The 20,137-nt window shown below is 38.2% G+C and overlaps 1 protein-coding gene across 2 annotated transcripts in view; it reads right to left on the bottom strand.

Annotated features, from left to right (window-relative positions):
- The window catches only part of MGAT5 (alpha-1,6-mannosylglycoprotein 6-beta-N-acetylglucosaminyltransferase), a 112,032-nt gene that overhangs the window by 66,985 nt on the left and 24,910 nt on the right, over positions 1–20,137 (bottom strand). For both annotated transcript variants that reach the window (XM_059476405.1, XM_059476406.1), the window contains one exon: positions 2,557–2,948. In XM_059476405.1, coding sequence (XP_059332388.1) covers positions 2,557–2,794 — 238 coding nt within the window. In that variant the 5' untranslated portion in view covers positions 2,795–2,948. The remainder of the gene's footprint in view (positions 1–2,556; positions 2,949–20,137) is intronic.

The following is a 20,137-nucleotide window of genomic DNA, read 5'->3' as shown; positions in this document are numbered from 1 at the left end:
AGTTATTTAATGGCATAGTGTGCAGAAGAAAAGGAAACTCTGGACTCAACAGGAACAAAACCACGGTACAGAAGGAAGAAAAAAATCAAGGAAAAAAGTAGTAAAAATAACTCAGGAAACAGTGAGGAAGAAACATAGCCTACATAAAAGTACACACTGATCAAAAAGACAAAAGAGGTTCAAAATAATTACTTTTTAATTCTTATACCAACACACTGATATGAGAAACATCTTGTCAGAAAAAAAAGGGAAGTGGAGGCTACTTTGAGAAGGGGAGGGAAGAAGCACTGATTCACAGAATTTTTGTAAAAGAGCCATTCACTGCTATAAATCTAATATTCACTGTGTATATCTGAACTATAACTTTAAAAAGGAAAATACTTGAGCCACCTACCTAACAGGTGAATACAGGGCAGAAAGAAAAAGTGGGAAAGTAAACAAGCTGTGCAACCACAATTAAGGAATGACTGAAAACCTTTCAGGTGGGTAAAAGCAGCCAAAACCAGCAAACATTTAATTTATACTTGAACATGGAAATCATGACTGTGCTCATTTAAAGCAATCAGAGGATAACATTAAGAAATATAAAAAGGCTAAATAAGCAAGAGCATTAATTTTCACAGAATATTGAAGAAGCCTCTACCAATTATTACTAACATCAGTTATTAATGTGTTTATTTGTGAAGAGCTAACCTGATTATTTGCTAGCAGCAAGTCATTTGGTATGCCAAACAGGACAAATTAACTTATTAAGTAATTACCTTACCCAATTTCATAAACTATTATTTAATATGGTGTTATTCCCTCACCCTAGTTCTTTTCCCTGAAATATTTTAAATAACTGCATTATTATTATTTTCCATCTTTCCAAACTATTTTGTTGAAAACATCTGGCCAAACTTTAAATTTAAGTCTTTAATCTTAAAAATCTTGTCAGCCATGGACTTAAAATTGCTACACAAACCTTGGCCTTCCCTTCACAGAAGTGTCACAAAGTTATTTCACCTGCTTCCAAATGCAGTTTAACTTCTCCTTGGGAGCTTGACCAGTGTTTGGAGGCAAGTCAATTTATTCCTCAGCAGGATTTGGAGCAGGAAATTAATGCCACAGGCAACAAGCTGCCGGGGGAACTTTGCCTATGGATATCCTGTATCCACATTAACCCAGTTACCTTCAATATCTGGTGCCAGATTGTTTGGGGTTTGTTGTCTATTTTCTTTCTCAATTCATCCACCATCAGGCACCCCTGCACAGTAACAGGACACTGGCAATGGCTATACAGCAGATAAAGTTTTGTTTTGAGCCTAATCACACAATCCTCTAAGGATGTCTACTGGCTCAGAGATCCTCAACCCAAATATTGATCTACGCCACTCTGTTTTACTTGTGTTGCTTTGTAAAGCCACAGTTCCACTATAGCTCAACATGCAGCCACAAATCTGGAGTTACAGAATAAGGGCAGGTTGTTATTTAAGCAATGAAGCAATTTAATTGTTAGCTATGTTGGGGATAATAATCTCATGCCTACAGGCAAACAAATGCACACCAACTCAAAATTTTGCTTTTCAGAGGAAAAAGTACTTTTGACAGAAACAAGACACCTTCCAGCAAGATATTTTCAGTGCATGCACCAAAAAGTATAGAGTATTAAGAGAAAACTAGAGAAAGAAGGGCAGCTATTCCATCTGTTGCATCCTAGTCTATATTCTTTGTCTAAACATAAAACAACTATCTACTCAATTTCTTCAGAGCTGAATAATAAGACAACTATAAAAGAAAACAAATGTAAATTACTAATTTTCCAGACATTCTGAAAGTGCATAGGTAAGTCGGAAAGAAAGTGAGTCTAAAAATTGCTAAAGAAGTAAGGTGCATTATGTGATCTTAGACTGAAAAGGAACCATGCCTAACCTGAAATTTGATTATATTTTATTTTTAGCAATATTTTCAGGTAATATGTTTCATTCTTTTCTGCTTGCTTTGTCTGACACATGCACAAAAGCTGAACTCTCATGTACAAACTGGAAGAGAGTAAGCATTAGAAATAACTGCCAAACAAAGCACTAAAACTCACAGTTTTCTGCCCTGAGGCAAATAGGATATACTTAAGCTTAATTAGGATTATATCAGATAAATAAACTTAAACATTAAGTAAACTGACTGAACAAAGAAGTGAAATGGGAAAGAAGAAATAAGTAGCAGGCCTCCATTTTAAACTAAGGCAAGTTTTTTCACAGGTAATTTCTTACATCACTGAAACGAAAACTGAAAAGCCTCCCAACTTTCTCAAAAACACCAAAAAAGTTTTTTAAAACTGAGTTCTAACAAATAACCTAAAGTATACTAGACAGAGGTACTAGACAGACATAATAAAAATCAGCAGACACTGGAAATGTTTGTTTGTCCCACTTAAAAGGAAAGGCTACTTTCTCCATTTGTACAGAAAATGCACAGAGTAAAGTACTGCTAATTGAGCGGCATTATGAAGCAAAATGTTTGGGCAATTGAGGAACAAGCCTTAATCAGATTATCAAATAATCCAGAGAACACACTTACCATATGCTGTCACTGTCCCAACATAAGGCCCATCAACTACATTTTTATTTTCTTCAGCTAATGCTTTGATGTATCTTTTGCTGAGATCCAAAATTTGCTCACGCAGGACTGAACTGCTTTCGTGTTGTGTTTGCTGCTGAATAGTAAAATGCAGAAGCATCATTCCCCAAATAAAACCAAAAGTCACCAGAAAAAAGCCTAGTTTCTGAGAGGACAGTTTCCATGGAGAGAATGCCATGATTCCCAACAGCTTCACACAGTTACTACAAAGGTTCCTAAAGCATGAAGCCAAACAGCAAGTTCATGGTCCAGGTGTATAAATATCACAGAGCAGGACTCAGTCTTATTCCAACTCCTTTGTCAACACATATCCGTGTTTCAGTTCCATCCTGCTGCAAGAGAAGAGAAAAAAAAGGCACAGTTAGCACACTGAAGTTTTTACTATCCATTCTAGTTCTTCCCTCTAACCTGTACAAATCAGGAGCAGACAATGTGCTTGCTTTGTAAATGGTTAATTTGCATGTCTCATCAGTGCACTGTAGCAGCCAGAGCAAAAAGGGGCTGAGAAAAGCACTGGAAAGACAACAAAGCAGGAGTGATGTGCCCAAGCAGGTGGAGAACACCTCACAGGATCTGGATCAAATTCCCTGCCTGAAGTGGTTTCTAAGCTGTATTTCAAAGTAAGGCTGCTGTAACATATTTATTTGTGTGTGTGTGTGTATGCAAAACTCTGCGATGTTGCCAGTGCAGCAATTTAAGACAATTCTCAATGTAATTCAGTTCTCAGAAAACAAGTAATTTTAGCTGGCAGTGACACTGCTCGGAGTTCCTGGCAGGAGCTACAGCATATGGCTAGATAGGTGATCAGGAAATCAGACTCCCTCAGGGGGAAAGAGGAAAGAAGAAATCTACATTATTTAAGCCAATACACTCTCCTGGCTTCCACTGCAAGCAGTTGGGAGGCTGGAATAATGTCCTGCTCCTGTGTGGCCTCTGCTGTGCTGTTATTCCTCAGTCATAAAACATATTCCAAATGAGGTGGCTCTTTGCAACTGAATTGAAAACACAAACTTCTGAATGCAGCAACATGTCTTTTATATAGAAACTAATATTCTCAGAGCTTTTCATACACAAGGGAAAAGGAATTGTAATAAAGGCCTTCAAGACACAGTAGGACCAACTTTTGAAAGTAAAATCAGTTACAAAACATGGCATGAAGAATCCAAAGGCAAGAAATGGTCTGTGATGAGAGTTAGAAGCAGGGTCCTTAGCCTAAAGTCCAACTAAAAGAGGGGTAATTAAAGGTAATTAAGTGTAACCTATCATGTTAGAACACAGATTTGGTAAAATGTTATCCTTTTAACTTCATAATGCTCCCAGACAGGATTAGAGAACATAATGTTCCCTTCCATTCTGTGCTTGCACAGATAATGCAGATGTTGCTCTGTTTTAATAGGATAATTACTCAGATCCCTGCTAGTAGTGCTCCCTGCTTGTTAAAATTCCCTGTAGATCTTCTGCTTCCAGTTAACCAGGAGTTGTGCAGCTGGACAGAAATACCTTTGGGGCACTTATCCTCAATGTGACTTGGGTGTGCACATCGCACATCACTGATTAAACTGATTGTAGAAGTGAAGGCACATTACTTAAACTAAAAGCAGGCAAGGCAGACACTGTCCGGTGCACTCACACTGCTAATGAACAATCTGCAGCCACCTTTTGGTTAAGGAGGAATGGGGCAGTGAAATTAATTGCAAGTACGGTGAAAAACATCATAAAGCCCTCAAGTTGGCTTTTTTCACACTGAAAATATCTCAGGAAAGAAAATGAACAGTTTCAAAAGAGAAAATTAAGGACTCTGTTTAATGCTGCTCTACATAAATTTCAGTTAATTTTCCAAGAAATGGCAGGGAGAAACTTGACTTCTTTCTGTTTGTTTAACTATCGTCTTAAGATATTTTGGGTCTGATTGAATAGCAGAATATTATTACTTCATTAAAAGCTGGAAGTTTTGCTATGCTTTTGCATTATTGGGTGCGATAAAATATAGAAAAATCCATGGTCTAAAAAAATATAATGACTTTTAAAAAAATCTAAAATATTCCAGATAAACTCCCTCAGTGACTTAATTTCAAGAAAGCACTGACAACATCCTCTAAAGCAATAAGATCTGTGGTTAAACAGTCAATATTTCTTCCTCAATTATCACTTGTTTGTGAAGCAGAAAACACTGAATAAGAAAGCAAACCTATCACCACCATGTTTTAACAGACAAGTGCTAATGATTGTTTATGACTAGTTGATAATGGAAAAAAACACCTCTGAACATAATTAACATTAAAAACAGCAATTAAAAATGCAAGTATTTCACAGTCTTCTTTTTAAAGTTCTAGAACAGAAAGAAAGATGGTATAAGAAATAGTGTAATGACACTGAACTATGAGAATGACCTCCTTAAAGAGGTGTTGACTTTTCTGTTCTATTTATCAGCAGAAAAATAAATCCACTTAAAACTGTAAGAAGGTAGACAGCAAATATTAAACCTTTGCCATAAGAGAGGACTAAAGTTCAATAACAGATGGAACAATGGCCCCCATGATTTCAACAAACAAACAGAAAACCCTAAACCCAAATATCACCAACAAGCCTTATTTTTCCTGAAGCAATTTCAGTGGCCAGCAACCTGATAAGCTCCCAACGACATGTACTCAACTAATTAACTTTACAGCCCTGCTGGTGGCCATGGAGGTTTATAAAGTGCACAGCAGAATCCTGGTGCTCCCATGGGCAGCTGCACTAACTTTGGTACATATTTAATAAATATTTATATGACTTTGGTATATATTAATCCCAGACCTGACAGCTGTCAAGGACTGCAACACAACTATTCCCCAGTTAATGATTACCACACCCATAATGAGTCATTATTTGGTACCTATGTGGACAGTGGACAGGAGATATCAAGGGGTGATGTGGAATGCATGAAGACAGCAGCACAGAAATGTCTCCACGTATTTCTGTTTTGACAGGAAATTAATAGCTGAACTGAGCAAGAGCTGAAGCAATAAACACACATTTGTCTACCATAATCACTGATGGATTTTGACTGACAAGTTATCTCTCTGCCCATACCAAGTAGGACATCCCAAAACTCCAGGTGGTAGTGTATTCCCTTATTCTCCTGCACATCTTATAAATGTTCCAAAGGAGGCAATCCTGTTAATTACTAAGGCTTTTTCCTAGTCTAGTCTCCAAATGCACACACCTAACAAGGATATGACACCCATATTTATTTGTGCTTCTAAAGAATGACAGGTGGGGTTTTTTTCCCCACTTCCCACCCCTTTTTTTAAGCTTTGGAAAGATGTGGTCCCACTCTAAGACGTCTCTTGAAATAATTCCAGCACCCTCTGGAAACTGGATGCTTTAGTTGTGAGTTTGTTTGTGAAACTGTTAGGAAGAGTAGGAAGAGAATTCCTCCTGACTTAGTCAAAGCAGGTAATGTACAAAAACTAAACACTAAGTGTGAAAAACAGGATGAAAGTGAAAGGATACATGGGGCAAGAACACCTCTAATAAACAATATTTGTCTTGTTCTTTCTCAAATTCAAGTCTAACCAGCCAAAATCCCACCACAACTGAAACGACATTCTGTGGGGTGGCAGGCAGGTGTTTGGGGCTGTTTTTAAACAAACTCATTACAGCTTCTGTGAAAAACATACCACAATTTACAACTCAATTGCCCCTACCGTGAACAAAAATTATTCACATATTTCATTGAAAATGGGCTAACCCTTACACCCATTTAACCAGGCACAAGAATTTCAAAGTACCAAAAGTACTATTATATAACTTCATCAGAAAGACATTTTTTCTGTTCTGTATTTAAAAAATCCTGTCCAACAGCTGGTCAATTCACGAGTTAAAGAGGATAACATTACCATGCTGATGTCATTGCTACAAAAGAAGCCTCACACTATCAAAAACATCTCAGATAAGTACCCTAAATAAAGTGATCTGTATGTCAGGGTGCAAACCACACATTTCTCAGCATTTTAAGATATTACCTTTCTCTCTCTCTCTTTTGTTTTTTTCCTTGCTTAAAATAGAGTACAAATAGTTCATCTTCATGTAAACAAATTTTGGTGACACATCTCCACGTATTCCTCTTCATTTTTTTAAAGAGGAGAATTAATCATCTACAAGAGATTAAGCTAAGTCTCTTTATAAGTATGTAAATATACACAGCTTGATATTCTCTGTCCAATCTGTACCTATATTAGAAATGGTACTTAGGGTAAGCTTGGAACACCACTATCCTCAGGATACTCAGAATTAAATCAGGATACTCAGGATTAAACTCTTCATCAGCTGAATGCACCATTCATCAGTAGCTACACAGTTCTAAAACCTTAATTGTCTGTAACCAAAACAGAAGCTCTTGCACCCATAAAACCAGCAGCTTGAGTGGTATTTAATTATTAGTTTGTTATAAACTCAAACCTAAGCAACCTTAAACATCATGACTAGTAAATAGAGTGTGTGTATTTTTTTACCATGTGGCTCAGTAAAAATAGTATTGCCACTGCTAGGAAAAGACCAGTATTCCAATGCCAAACATGCAAGTCCCAAATTCTGGCCTCTTATGGTTCAGAAATTATCCTAGGAATAATTGTATGAGCTAGAGCTGGGTACCAGGTGCCTCATGTTACAGCAAACAGCTTAGATATGTGATAAGAACCATGGGCTGGGAAATACAGGCACAGGTTGAAAGGAGAGGCCAAAAAATTGTGAATTACTCAGTAATGGTCAAATACTAATCAATGATAAGGCACAACCTTGAATTTTGGAAAAAAACCCTGCTTTTCTTTTTACAGCAGCAAAAGCTGGACAGGAGGCATAGTACTGCTTAGTATAAGAAATGGCACCTGTGCCAGGCCCATCAGTGCTAAATCCGTGGCACCAGCTCTGTAGTACCCTCTGCTCACAATTTATAATGAAACTTTTACACACTAATTGCTTTGACTATGCAGTAGCAATGACCAGGGATGAGTAAAACTCAGCCTTTAGTAACAGGTATTGTTCAGTGAATGTCAATCTACTCAAGTTTTGTTATAAAGTTTAAAGCTGGTTTTAATCTGCTTTGTTCCATCAGCCTCCTAAACCTTTAGTCACAGCAATCTCTCATTCTCCTCTTACATATATATATCCATGCAGACACTCACAATGTGCATTCAGGTGCACTCAGGCCACCCTGCCTGACCTATTTTCCAGATTGTTTCCTGAAGAGGGCAAGCTGCCCTTCTGTTTGCAACTGTTTGATTCTGCAGAACAAGCTGTTGCAGAGCAGCCAAGGACAAACACCAAGACATGAACCGCCTCTGTTCTCACCAAGGGCGTGCTAACCTAAAAGCTGATGATAATTCAAGTGTGAAGCCTGTGGGCTGACAGCACACCACAGCTACAGACAGCAAACACAGGGTGAGTAAAAACACCTGCCTATCCCAGACCTCCTCTGCTAAGGGGTGCCAGGAGTCAGGCTTCACGCAGAAACTGACGCAATACGCCCTAAAATCCTCTAAAACTTCTTTTCTAGGAGTAATGAGTCCAAACTGGGAGTGCTACGTTTTAAGAATTTAAGCCAGACACACTTTCAGTATACATAAACTGGAATTCCAGGCTGATGTTAACCACAGTTCTCCTACTGCAGCTGTATTGCCTAAACAGATGTGCACTATACCCCAACCGAATGCAAATTACTGATTTCCTGGTATTGCGGTTGTTTATTCCTGGGGGAACATCCCAGCAACTGTCCCACCCCAGTTGGCCAGTCTGTGCTCTGAAACAGTGTAAGCTGTGCTGTGACTGTGAGATGTTGGCTCCCTCAGTCCTTTTCTACCTTTCCTTCTTTCAAAGCACAGCACTAACAACGATAACTTACAGCCTCCCACTTAATGCAGGCAAGTGAAATCAAAGAACAGTCACATGCTCTGTTGGTAGAAGATAAGAAAGGATCAGAGAAGAGAAAAAGAAGCCTGATTCCTGATAAGATTACTTGCATTTAGACACAGTGTCTGCTCATACCATTGTCAAGTGTCTTTGTACCACACACATCTTGACTCCAGTACTGACACTGCAATTAATTAACTGACACACTTAGGAAATATTCTCCATTAACATGAAACCATCCACTCATCTAAACAAAACTTAGGGGCCTCAGTTACACTGAGTGCTCAGAAGCAGTTTAGCTGCTGTTCTGCCACTGCCCATGTCAAATGCATAAAGCAGAGGTCAGACAGCAGGACAAGCAAAGGCTGAATCCACACCTGCTTAGGGTGCCAAGGGCTGTATCCTGCCTGAGTAGGTCACAGAAACAAAAGAACATTCATTTCAATAGGTCAAGTCATAAATTTGAAGCCACTTCAAAACACTTTTGTTAATATTAAAGCAAACTTTCATTCAGTTGTGATCAGTCCAATAAAAGCAGATGTCTGATAAAAAAGCTGATAGAACATCCTGGAAGGAGCAGAAGCATGTGAGCAAAGCTGATAATACTAACTCAGATCTGCAAGTCCTAGGTCTAGGTGAGGGTTTCCAACTGGTAGAAGCTGTAAATATTCCCTACACACCTCACAGGCTCCTCAGGAAAAATAGGTAGCGGAAAAAAAATCATGCAACTATCCCAGATTTATGCCTACTTTTGCTAACTGCACATTTTATAATTTACATTCCTTAATATAGAAAATAAATGCCTGAAACAATTTCCCTTAACTGCGTGATGGAGTCTTAGTTTTGCTGTTCCTACTGCTGCTCAATTTTATTTTCAGCAATGTTTCTGCCAACCCATTCTCTTCTTCTAGCTGACAGATGTCACTGTGTCTTCTCGCTCACCACCCCTCTACAGCTGATGTGGCACCATGTACTGAGCCTGAAGTGGCAATTTGGGATGTAATCCCATGGAGTGAGAAAAGCAAAACAACACTGGGTCACAACAGAAGCAGCAGGACAGATGGACTGAGGGAGACTAAGAGTATAAATACTCCAGGTTTGGGTTTTTTTTTAGGTTGGAGAGGCATGTTTGCTTTTGTGCATGTGCATGTAGTACAAATTGGCAGGAGGTGGTGGGATGAAAGTTGAAGGAAGGGAAAACAGTCTCTGATAAGGTGCCATAAAAACAAGTAAATTTTCATCTTGAGCAAGCAGCTTGCCTTCACGTTCAAAAATAAATTCTCCCACTTAGAAACAATTTGGGTGGCGTCCCACCTTAATTCCCCCATGTGGGTCTGTGCTTTCACAGAGAGCTCTGAGGCGTTTCAAATTTTCTACCTGGCACATCACTTGCTGCAGTTCAGTCCTACAAAAATTAAACCATCTGATGTTCTTCCTTTCATGCTGTTTGCTTACTGTGATATTTCAGTGAGGAAAGAGTAGAAAAGGAAAGAACACAACAGATAAGGGGAAAAAGGATCAGAAGAAAATCCATAAGGAAAAATCCGTATGTGTTGAAATCCTCATGGCACATACACTGTTTACTGATTAGAAACACTTTAGGCAATGCATTTAAGAACATAATCACAAACTAACCTGATCTTTCAATAAACTGAATGAATGTTAGGACTAGGAACAGGACTTCAGTGAACTTCAGAAAATCAGAAATGTTCCTGACCTTGAACATTTTTACAGCCATTTACAGTCAAAGGACAGGGAATATTAATAACCTTCTTCTTGCTGCTGCATTAAAACCATATGCCCAAAATAGCATTTTCTCAGTGAAAAGAACATTTTGGAATGTCAGCATGCTGACCAAGAGATTAAGAAGATTAAGGAACAGTTTTTGTTTTTTTCTGGGCTTTGGTTGGCTTTTCTTTTTTGCAAGAAAGTAACTTACAGAGCCTGAGAGTCCCAGTCACCATCTACAAAACCCTTTAAAACCAGTGAAAAAATTACCCATGAGCATGCTTTCATGGCTTCAAGAGTCCCTGAAGCCCACTGCACAAATAAACCTTTAAGTTACTTCATTAATTTTAATGAATTTTAAAAATAGGACTTGTGGCCAATAAGTTTTATCCTATTTCTAGTGTGGATAAAGTACATCTATTTTTCTCTTCCCCTCCTCCCAGAGAAAGGCTAATATATGACATCTTCTTGTGTCACTCTCACTTTTACATTTGACACTTGTCCTCTGAAGGGTGAAACCATGGCACCTGCAGAGAAGCAGGGCCTTGCCCTTTTCAGATCACCTGGGTGATCTCCACAGTCACGAGCAAAACCTCCTTGGTTCCTACACAACAACCCCATGTTCTGCTAATGCTCTCCCATTTCTTTAGTGCACAGAGTATCTGTGGCAGCAAGAGCTGCAAGCATTGCTACGAGCTTATGCAGAAAGCTTTATTTATTTTTAATGAATAATAAAATTAACCTCAGCCTATAATCAAAGCAACCAAATTATGAGGCACTCCAAGAATGACTAAGTTTATTACATAGAAATTGGATCCATTAGCTCATTTCTTGCATCAAGCTGATACTCCAGGCTCCAATCTCACCCACTGCTATTAACCACAAATCAGCCTGTTACATCACATCTTGCGGTCTCTCCAAGAGGAAAAACAAGCAACTCTCAACAGGAGCTCTGTCCAACTCTCAGAGGAAAGTCAAAACCTTCTTTGTAGTCAGCAAGAAAGCTCTCATCAATGTGGATGCCCAGATATCATCCCCTCTCAAATCCATGGTCAACACACTGAATGTGGTCTCCAGCAATTGTGCTGGACCCCAGACAGATAGCCAAAAAAACCCCCCACAAGTTCTAAGGAAAGATCCAAACATGTTCATGCTCAAAATACTCAGTACATCTTATTGAAAAAAATTTTCAAAAATATAAAACAAAGAATATAAGTATGTCTGTGTAAATGAGTTAATTTTATTGAATTCTCTACCATTTGTGGGGAATTGTAGATAATCAAAACAAATATAAATTCTCATTTAATTTGATTTAAATTAATTGTTGCTAGAGCATTCTACACACAAACCTTTTGCAAAGGACAAACACCAAGGGAAAAGACAGCAGAGTAATATTAAAAGAGAGGAAAGCAGAAATAAATATATAGAAAATGTTTATGTGCATGCTATTAAGCAAGTGCATATCAGATCACAGGGAGGACAAAAAAAGTAAACAGCAAAGCTGAACATTAAATGAGTCTTCAGAAATATTTATCTTTTGTTGCTTTAGAATTTCTTGAACTTGGGTCAAAGTATAACATTTCTTCCAATGGATTTGTTCTTGGCAAGCATGTTGAACACATTCCAGCTTATGTGGCTAGACAAATGGCTGAAAGCACAAGCTGCATCTCCAGAGAACAAAATTTAATGGAATTAAAATTTCAGTACTGTCACCTGTTTGGAAGCAACAGTGCTGCTGATTATTCAATCACTCTGCATTTAAGACCTTTATTATTGAAAGGATGAAATTTTAATTTGTAATCTAATTCAAAAGTTAGTAGGGCAGCAAAGTATTTTAACTTCTTTCCTGCATATATCCTGTTGCTTAACACTGGTATTTTTCAAGAGCTGATAGCACCAAAGATTAGAAAAGCACTTTGAAATCAAAGAATGAAAACTGCCAATGTTTCTTATTTCTCTTTGTAAGGAGCAACAATTTGTCACACAGAGGTGTCAAAATGTTTAAAGGGACATACATGAAATTCTGTACATGTGCAATGAAGCCCCGTTAGAAACCCACAGTTACAGAAGACAGAACCTCATACCAAAGGGCTTGAAAGTAATGTTAGAGGAAACACTAGACAAAAGTTTCACTGTCTACACAGTTCTGACCCATTCAGCCATAAAGCAGTAATAACATGAGCCTTCACACAAAACCTCTGCACATGATTCTCACAACACTGTTAAGAATTTTAAAGCTTCGTGAGAAAATATGACAAACACTGAACAATGTGGCCATGACCCCAACAGTATTTTCAAAGGAGGGCCAGGTGAGGGCAAGCATAACCTGTCACTGACTGTAATCACTGCTGTGCTGGGAGAGCATCAGCTTTCCAATAACCTGCAGGATCAATAAACCACACAAGTTTCCTCTGCAAACGAATAAGCTGTACTTAGTTTATCACAGGGCACAACTTCTGAACTATTTTGAGTAGGTGGAAAACAGCCTCCCCTCTTTCAGCATCCCCAGACAGCTGTAGAACAACTTGTACTGGCAAACTCTGAGGAATAGCTCTGTTTCAGCTGTAGCCCTTACAAAGCTAAATGGGGAAAAAAAAAGAAAGAAGTGACGTGCAGAAAACAGCCGGCACAGGCAGCATAAGGAAAATGAATTAGTAATAGGATTTTGTGGTTTCTCCCCAGACTACTGCTAGGCAGGGAGAGGCAGGACAACATATAACCCCACCACCACGATAAAAAATAATGTGAAAATGTCCTAGCAAGCAGCACAGGTTTCTGAGCTGATGTTTTGCACAACACAGTACTAAAGGAACAACACAGAACTCCCTAAGCTCTCCTCATTGCTTACACACCGTCATTAACAACAACATTCCTCTTTTTAGCCTCTCTCACTCCCAGGTTTTCAGGTTCTCTAGATAGTGATAAGCTACTACTCAAAAAAGCTATTTCATCTGCTGGTTCTGGTCCACACTGCAGTAATGGTCTGGGTAATGAACTTTCTTTAATGCCTCAGTGCTTTTAATAAATAATCCTAATTACAAGAAAGGCCTCCTTTCCAAAGCATGCTTTGTTGAAGCTATTATCAATACTCCCATTCCAGGTTTGGTAGCAAAAGTAGCTTCATTTTCAGTGCTGAAAGCAAACCTTTATTCCCCCTGCAATGCAGTTTCAAAGTCAATGTACGTTCACATCTTGGAAAATTTAATTATTTACAATATTGAATGCTTGAGTAGTCAGGAGCTTCCCCTCCCTTCTCCAAGGTTCTAGATAAACTCAAATAAATAAGTTGTCCTTAAGTAAATCAGAAAATAAAGCCTGAGGTCTGTCTTTAATAGACATAGAATCACAACTTAGGTCTTGAAATCTCTCTTTATGTGAGCAAACACCACAGCAGAACAGGAGCACATCTGCAAAAGAACCCAACAGATTTTGAGGACGTGACATTCACACCAAAAGCATTTCAGCTCAGAGGTGTGGGTGTCTGTCAGCACTGGTGCTGTGGATTCTATCTAATCTGGCTTTGGAGAATAAACACCAACAGTTCGAGGACATCACTTGCATTCCTGGAATATTTTCATTACAGAGCAGCTCAGTTTGTGGCCTCCTAGAGTAGTCCATTATGTGCATGTACATATATATATATATATATATATATATATATATATATATATATATATATATAAATGAAAGTGTTATTAGTGGGTTATCAATTCACTTCCAAGGCATGTCTCATGCAAACCCATGTTTGAGCACATTAAACTTCTCTGAGCTACCAAAGTAATTCATGTCATAGATCCCATCAAGAAAACTGCCAAGTAAGTAAACTCATAAATCAGTTGCCTGTAGTTATTCTCTCAAGGAACATAATGCAATTTGTAATGTTAATGGCCAAAAAGATATTCAAAACCCCTATCGCTTCCTTCACATGCATTTTGGTTCTGGATCAGCACACAATTGCAGATTTACTAAGAGTGCACTTGAAAACAGTTCAGCTCAGGCATGAATGAGCTTTAACTTTATCCAAAAGGGTTTCTTGAGCTCCTGCAGCTCTGTAACATCCTATGGCTGCCCCAACAGGTATTCCCCCTTTTACAGCCCTAACCATCGCAACGAAATCCAAATACTGCAAAGATGAATACCAACTCAGTTTTCTGCAATTTTCTTTTTTCCACCTCTTCTACTTTTTTCTTGCTCCCTATTTTCCCTTACTGTAGAAGCAGAAGCTTTCTCAGCCAGCTACTGATTCACAGAAAGCTTGTAGAAATTTCATCACCAATTTGACTGAAATTCCAACAGGAATTGGAAGTATGAAGGAAAAAACTGTATGACTAAAAGAGTCTTGTTTCATTGGGAAGTCACAATAGAATAAAATTAAAGAGGCAGAAATTTTGTGTTCCACAATCTAGGTACAACGGATTACAGATAAATAATATTATCAATAGGAAGGCAGAGCTAAACTCTTCCTCCTCTTAATTATGAGCAAGAACTTGCAAATGTCATCAGCATTTCATGGATGCAGTAATAGATAAAATTTCAGAATAGCAGATAGGAGAAGAAATTTCTATAGAAAACAGTAGGTAAGCTTGAAAATCTGATGAGTGGGGAAGTCATTGTAAGAAACACAAAGTATTAAGTTGGTAAAGAAATTGAAATATGAGGAAAGAGGAAGGAAAAAAAAGCCCAGAGTGAGATGAGGTAAGCAAATATCTAAATTCAAGTCTAAGAGAGTCAAGGAAATGAATGTAAAGGAGATGTAAAGGTACTAAAGAGAGCAGCCTGACAGACAAGGGCTACACAAACTGAATGGATGAATACACCAGGTCAGGCAAGACCAAGAAAACACAGAACATGAAATAATGCTAAATCAACACTGTGAGTGATTTGCCAACAAACACAAAGACTGCAAGTGCAAGTGGCAAGGCAGAACTAATGCATTCCCATAAACAAATAGGACTTTAACCACTGAAAGAGGAAATAGTTTGCTTGTCAAAAGTTATTGCTGTTTCCTGATACACTTCAGCTGCTACACCTTTCATCTTGAGTGGGAAACAGGTCGAGCTTTTAGTTTATGAGAAAGTCACAAGCAGTGAATAGAACTTCCTATATCAACACCTCCCTTAAACATAAAATATTTAAGATAATGGGGAAGGTTATCAGAATTACTATTCCTCAATATTACCATTAGTCTTATCAATACATCAACTTCACAAAAAAACCCCCAAAAACTTTTCATAGGGTCAGCTCTCTATGTAATTTATCTTCCAAACACTTGCATTGATTCAAACCATAAGGATCCAGTCCTTAGTAAATAGGATTTGTTCTACTACATATATATACATTCACCAGAATAACAATTTCTACTAGTATAATAATTTCTACTAGTATAATAAATTCTAATAATTTCTAGCTTTTAGCAGTCCTCAGGGACAAAATGCAACATTATCTTTGCATAAGACATCATGGGTCCATCTAGATGTTGCTTCATGGGCAGTTAAGAGGATTCTGGAGACAGATGGTAAAAGGAAACAAAACCACAGACACTGCAAGAACATATTCAAGATCTACATGGACTATGATGAAAGTATTTGGTCTAAATGACATATTAAGCATTTATGGCTCAAGAAGTCCAAGGTCTAGGGTCCCATTTCACTGAAATTGGTGAAAATCATCTCATGTGGTCAATGGCAATTCGCAGTAATACTTTGAAATGTTCCAAAAGCATCCACCCTCTTTCACACATTTCACACACAGTGTCACATAGGAGATACTCAGAAACCCCACACACCCACATAGCTAACCACAGGTGACAGAAGAGAGACAACCAAACATCCTTTATAGACTTTGCTGGTTTCCATTAGTTCCTCCGCTCCTATTTTGAGAATAAATTCCCCTCAATGCTCTGACAATGCATAATTAATTACATTTATTGACACTGAGGTTAGAACATGAGTCAAGTGTTGTCACATTAAATATTGCACAAGAGTGCCATGAGGCTTTTTTTGATACTATGAAATCTGAAGATGTCCAAAGAGATGTTTGTAAACCCACCCTTGTGCAGAGTCACGTTTAAGCAGTTTTTCACAGGAATCAGCTGGCAGCTCAGTGCCTGTTACTAGCACAACGCCACCTCCCAGCCCATGCACTCCCCCCAACATTTGTATGCATTCACTTGATCAGGCTTTCAAATTGCACTTTTCTAACAACAGAATATGCTTCCTGAAGGTTGGTAAACATGCTTGATCACCAGCAGCCACGCTTTAGAGCTTGCACTGGAATCTTTCATGTTTCAACAGTGGCTGTGTAGTGAGTGTCAAGCAAAGAAACACTCCCTTGCATAACACCCTTTTTGCATTTTTATATAAGCACTAACCAAGAAGCACATACTGCTAGAGAACAAAATTATTTTGCTGCATATCAGATTTTTCAAATCTGATAAAATTTACTTAAGTATAATTTAAATATCTCATCTCGCTCTTCTCCCCCTTTGCTTATATGCCATCTAAACCTCAAATCAAAACAAAAGAATAAACCACCAAATACTTGGTACTTGACAGAGCTTTGTAGAAGCAGCAGCTCTCATTATTTAGTTTTTAAGTATTATAATGCATGAAACTTCATTAGATAAAATATCTCATTATTCCCTGAAGGTCAGCTATTTCTGAGGCAATTCTCAACAGTCAAATAACACTTTCATCACTTTAAAATAATAAATTTACTGGGGCAAAAAAAAATAAATCAATACACAACATAGTGGGCATGTGTATATAATGATTAAAGAAAAAACACCATACAGGACTTGTTGCAAAATCTGCTTTACAAAAATACAGAAGGAATCTATCTTTCAGACTGCATGATAATGAAAAATAAAATATGGTGCATTGGCATTTTTCCCCACTTAAGTCAACATCTTTATTTTTCTGGACAATAGGGAGAAGGAAGGAGTTTGAAGGACAAAGCAGGAACCACAAATAACCCAGATCTAACATTAGCAGTGGGTGAAAGATAAATGCTTAGGAAGTTTTATGTGCAAAACTGAAGTGACATTGCGAACACTGCAAGCAAATAAACATCAGGAAGATTAAAAATGCAAGCAAGCAAGACTTAGAGAAATGTCAGCAAAACCACTTGCAAAAAAACCTCCCCACACTTCAGCCAATTCCAAGAAAGTAGTTTTTAAAGTACAAGAGCAGAGAGTTTTTCCTTTCAAAAAGAGAAAGGCGCCAAGACATCCCACAATTTTTATTCAAGAACCTTGACAAGAATTCATTTTTAAATTTAGTGTTGCATAACTCCAAAAAAAATAGTCATCCACTGAATTAAATTTGCTTTAAATATATTCACTAACATTTTCTATTTTTCATCCTTTGCTGAAAGGATGAAAAATTGATTCTTGCAATATGGCAAGAAAGTTTTGGAAGCTCAGGTCTGGAAAGAATATTTAATTAAATACCCGTTGTGCAATTTTTCAAGAAAAGCAAACAAATGGGACCAGCTAAGACAGAGTAAAACAAAACCCAAACAAAAAAGGATGAATTGAGGTGAAGAACAAAAGTAATAACCCCTAGTTTTCAACAAAACACATTACCTCATGTACCATTTACAACATAATCAGAATTCAAAGGAAATAAAATGTATAAAATTTGCAGACAATCCATTCATCTCCATTTGACCTAAGCTTTCAATTAAAGCAGGAGGGGAAACTAGCAGTATTGTTAAGGGCTAAATTGTCAAGAGGTTTTAAGTGAATAAATAAAATGATATTGCAAGGACACGTCACAGCTCAACTAACATATATGTATGAAATAATATAAACGTATAAACGCAATTCCAATTCACAAAAGCCCCACAACCCTGACCATATTTTTCACAAGTCAAATTGCAACCCTCATGTGTATTTTTCTGCTTGGAAAGTCAGATTCTAGGTAGCGAAATGCATCAAACTGGAAAATACAGTATAGGCCACAGAACAACAAAAGAAATTTTAAAAAAAGAGGAAAATTACCATAGGTCCCTCCTTGCCAAGCCTGGATTTCACTGAGGTACACAGTGAACACCTCCTATCATACAGAAAGGTTTTTAAAGCCACACCTACCTCTCCAGACTGGCATTTGCACCACAGTAAATCCTGCTCGAGGATTAGGAGACTTTGCTCTCTCTGATACCAAGGACAATGTTCTGTCTTGTGCCCAGCAACCAAGCCATGCAACCAGAGATAACAACGTGGGGACGGACTGGACCACAAAGAAACAAACCTCAGGAAGCACTGCTGACAAGAGCGAGAGTCTCAGTTCCTTCTGGTCCTGTAGGCATCACAGCAGAGCAGAGTTCTCAGAAGAGATCTGAGCATGGCCAGGCTCTGCAGAGATTAAAGGGAGATTTCTCATCTGTGGCTGGGAGGAAGAAGGCAGAAAGCAAAAAGATGTTTTTCACAGAGTGGATCTCCAGGCAAAGCCACCGTGGGCAGCACGAGGCTGGGGGAGGTAGGAAACCTCCCAAACCCTGCTGGGGAGGAGGATGGGGACAGGCAAGTGAAGACAAAATGATGATGTGTCAGTGGGGGAACAGGAGGGGAGCAAAGGATGGGAAAGGGAACGTGGTCAGACCAGTGTGTACAGGGAAATACAGGGAGCTGTCAGCACAGCAAAGCCAGAGAAAAATGCTTTTGCACTAAATTGAGACTAGGAAGGGGGAGGTGTGTTTGCCTGTTAAAACATTTATGCTGCATGACAGGCTATACCTCACAGAAAGTGTGTCAAAACTCTGCAAGACTCACGCTTGGGGGTTTTCTGCCTTTTTATTCTTATTTTTAATATTCTCACATTCAGAATTTGGAAAGAGAGGCTGCTGCTGTGGCTGGGAAAGAGTGGGAATGGAGATGAAAACAACTTCAAGAAAAATGAAATTTGATTTATTAGCCTAATAGAGGCTTACTGTGCAATATAGGACTTACATGCAAGAGTATGTCACTGCAAAATTAATACTAATTGACAGGGTTTTTTTCTTCAATCAAAAGCTCTGTTACTATCTACATTTAATCACTATAACTATCAAGGAGTGAGAAAAAAATCTGAATCTTTGCCAATACCAACATCTTCCTTTACTACAGAAGTGTGCCTTAAATGGAAGTAGCACAAAGAAAAATAAAGGGGTTTTTGTCAGTCATGCCAGACGACTGTCAATAAAAAATGCCTAGAATTTGTTAACAGTTTCTAAAATATTTTTCCTCCTAAATTTCAAAGAATTGATGTCTCAAAGGTGCATCTACAGAAGTGTTGCTTTTATTTTAAAAAGGCTGCTTTTTGCCTTTATCATTAAGACTTCTAAAGCACAAAAGGTCCTTTTCCTGAATTTTAATGTATCCAACAGGTTAAAGAATCCTAGAGAGATCCTTCATGTTATGCAAAATACTGTCCTTGAAAGTTTTTGTTGTTTCTATCTTTGAGCCTACAACATTAGGATTTCTTTTAATTAACTGAGAACTATAAGACAAGCGAGAGGGGGGGGACAAAAAAAAGTCACTTTAATTATGGCAACTGTCAACAGCACAGCAAGAATTTTACAGAAATCTCAATAAATATGCAAAGAGGTGTCTAAGAGATTTATGAACACGCCCAAATACCCAACTAACTCCCACAGCATTTAATGAGACACTCCTGGGTAGTCCTGTGGGTGTCAGCTCACCTTCTACAAAGCAGACACGGGGAACGGCTGAGCATAATTCACACCTGCAGTCCCCATCGACGTCAGTGTGGTGTGGTGGGCTTTTGGCACCTCCAGAAAAGCCCACACATTTAAGTCACTTCTGATTATCTCCATCTGTGCACATTTATTCCTGTACAAAATTATCTCATCTCTGTTTATAGCTTAAACTTCAAGCTTAGACCTCGGGCTCACACATGGAGCC

Source organism: Ammospiza nelsoni, chromosome 7 (genome assembly GCF_027579445.1).
Source record: "Ammospiza nelsoni isolate bAmmNel1 chromosome 7, bAmmNel1.pri, whole genome shotgun sequence".
Taxonomy (NCBI): Eukaryota; Metazoa; Chordata; class Aves; order Passeriformes; family Passerellidae; genus Ammospiza; species Ammospiza nelsoni.
The sequence above is the reverse complement of the archived record's forward strand: the minus strand, read 5'-3'. Positions and strand labels throughout refer to the sequence as shown.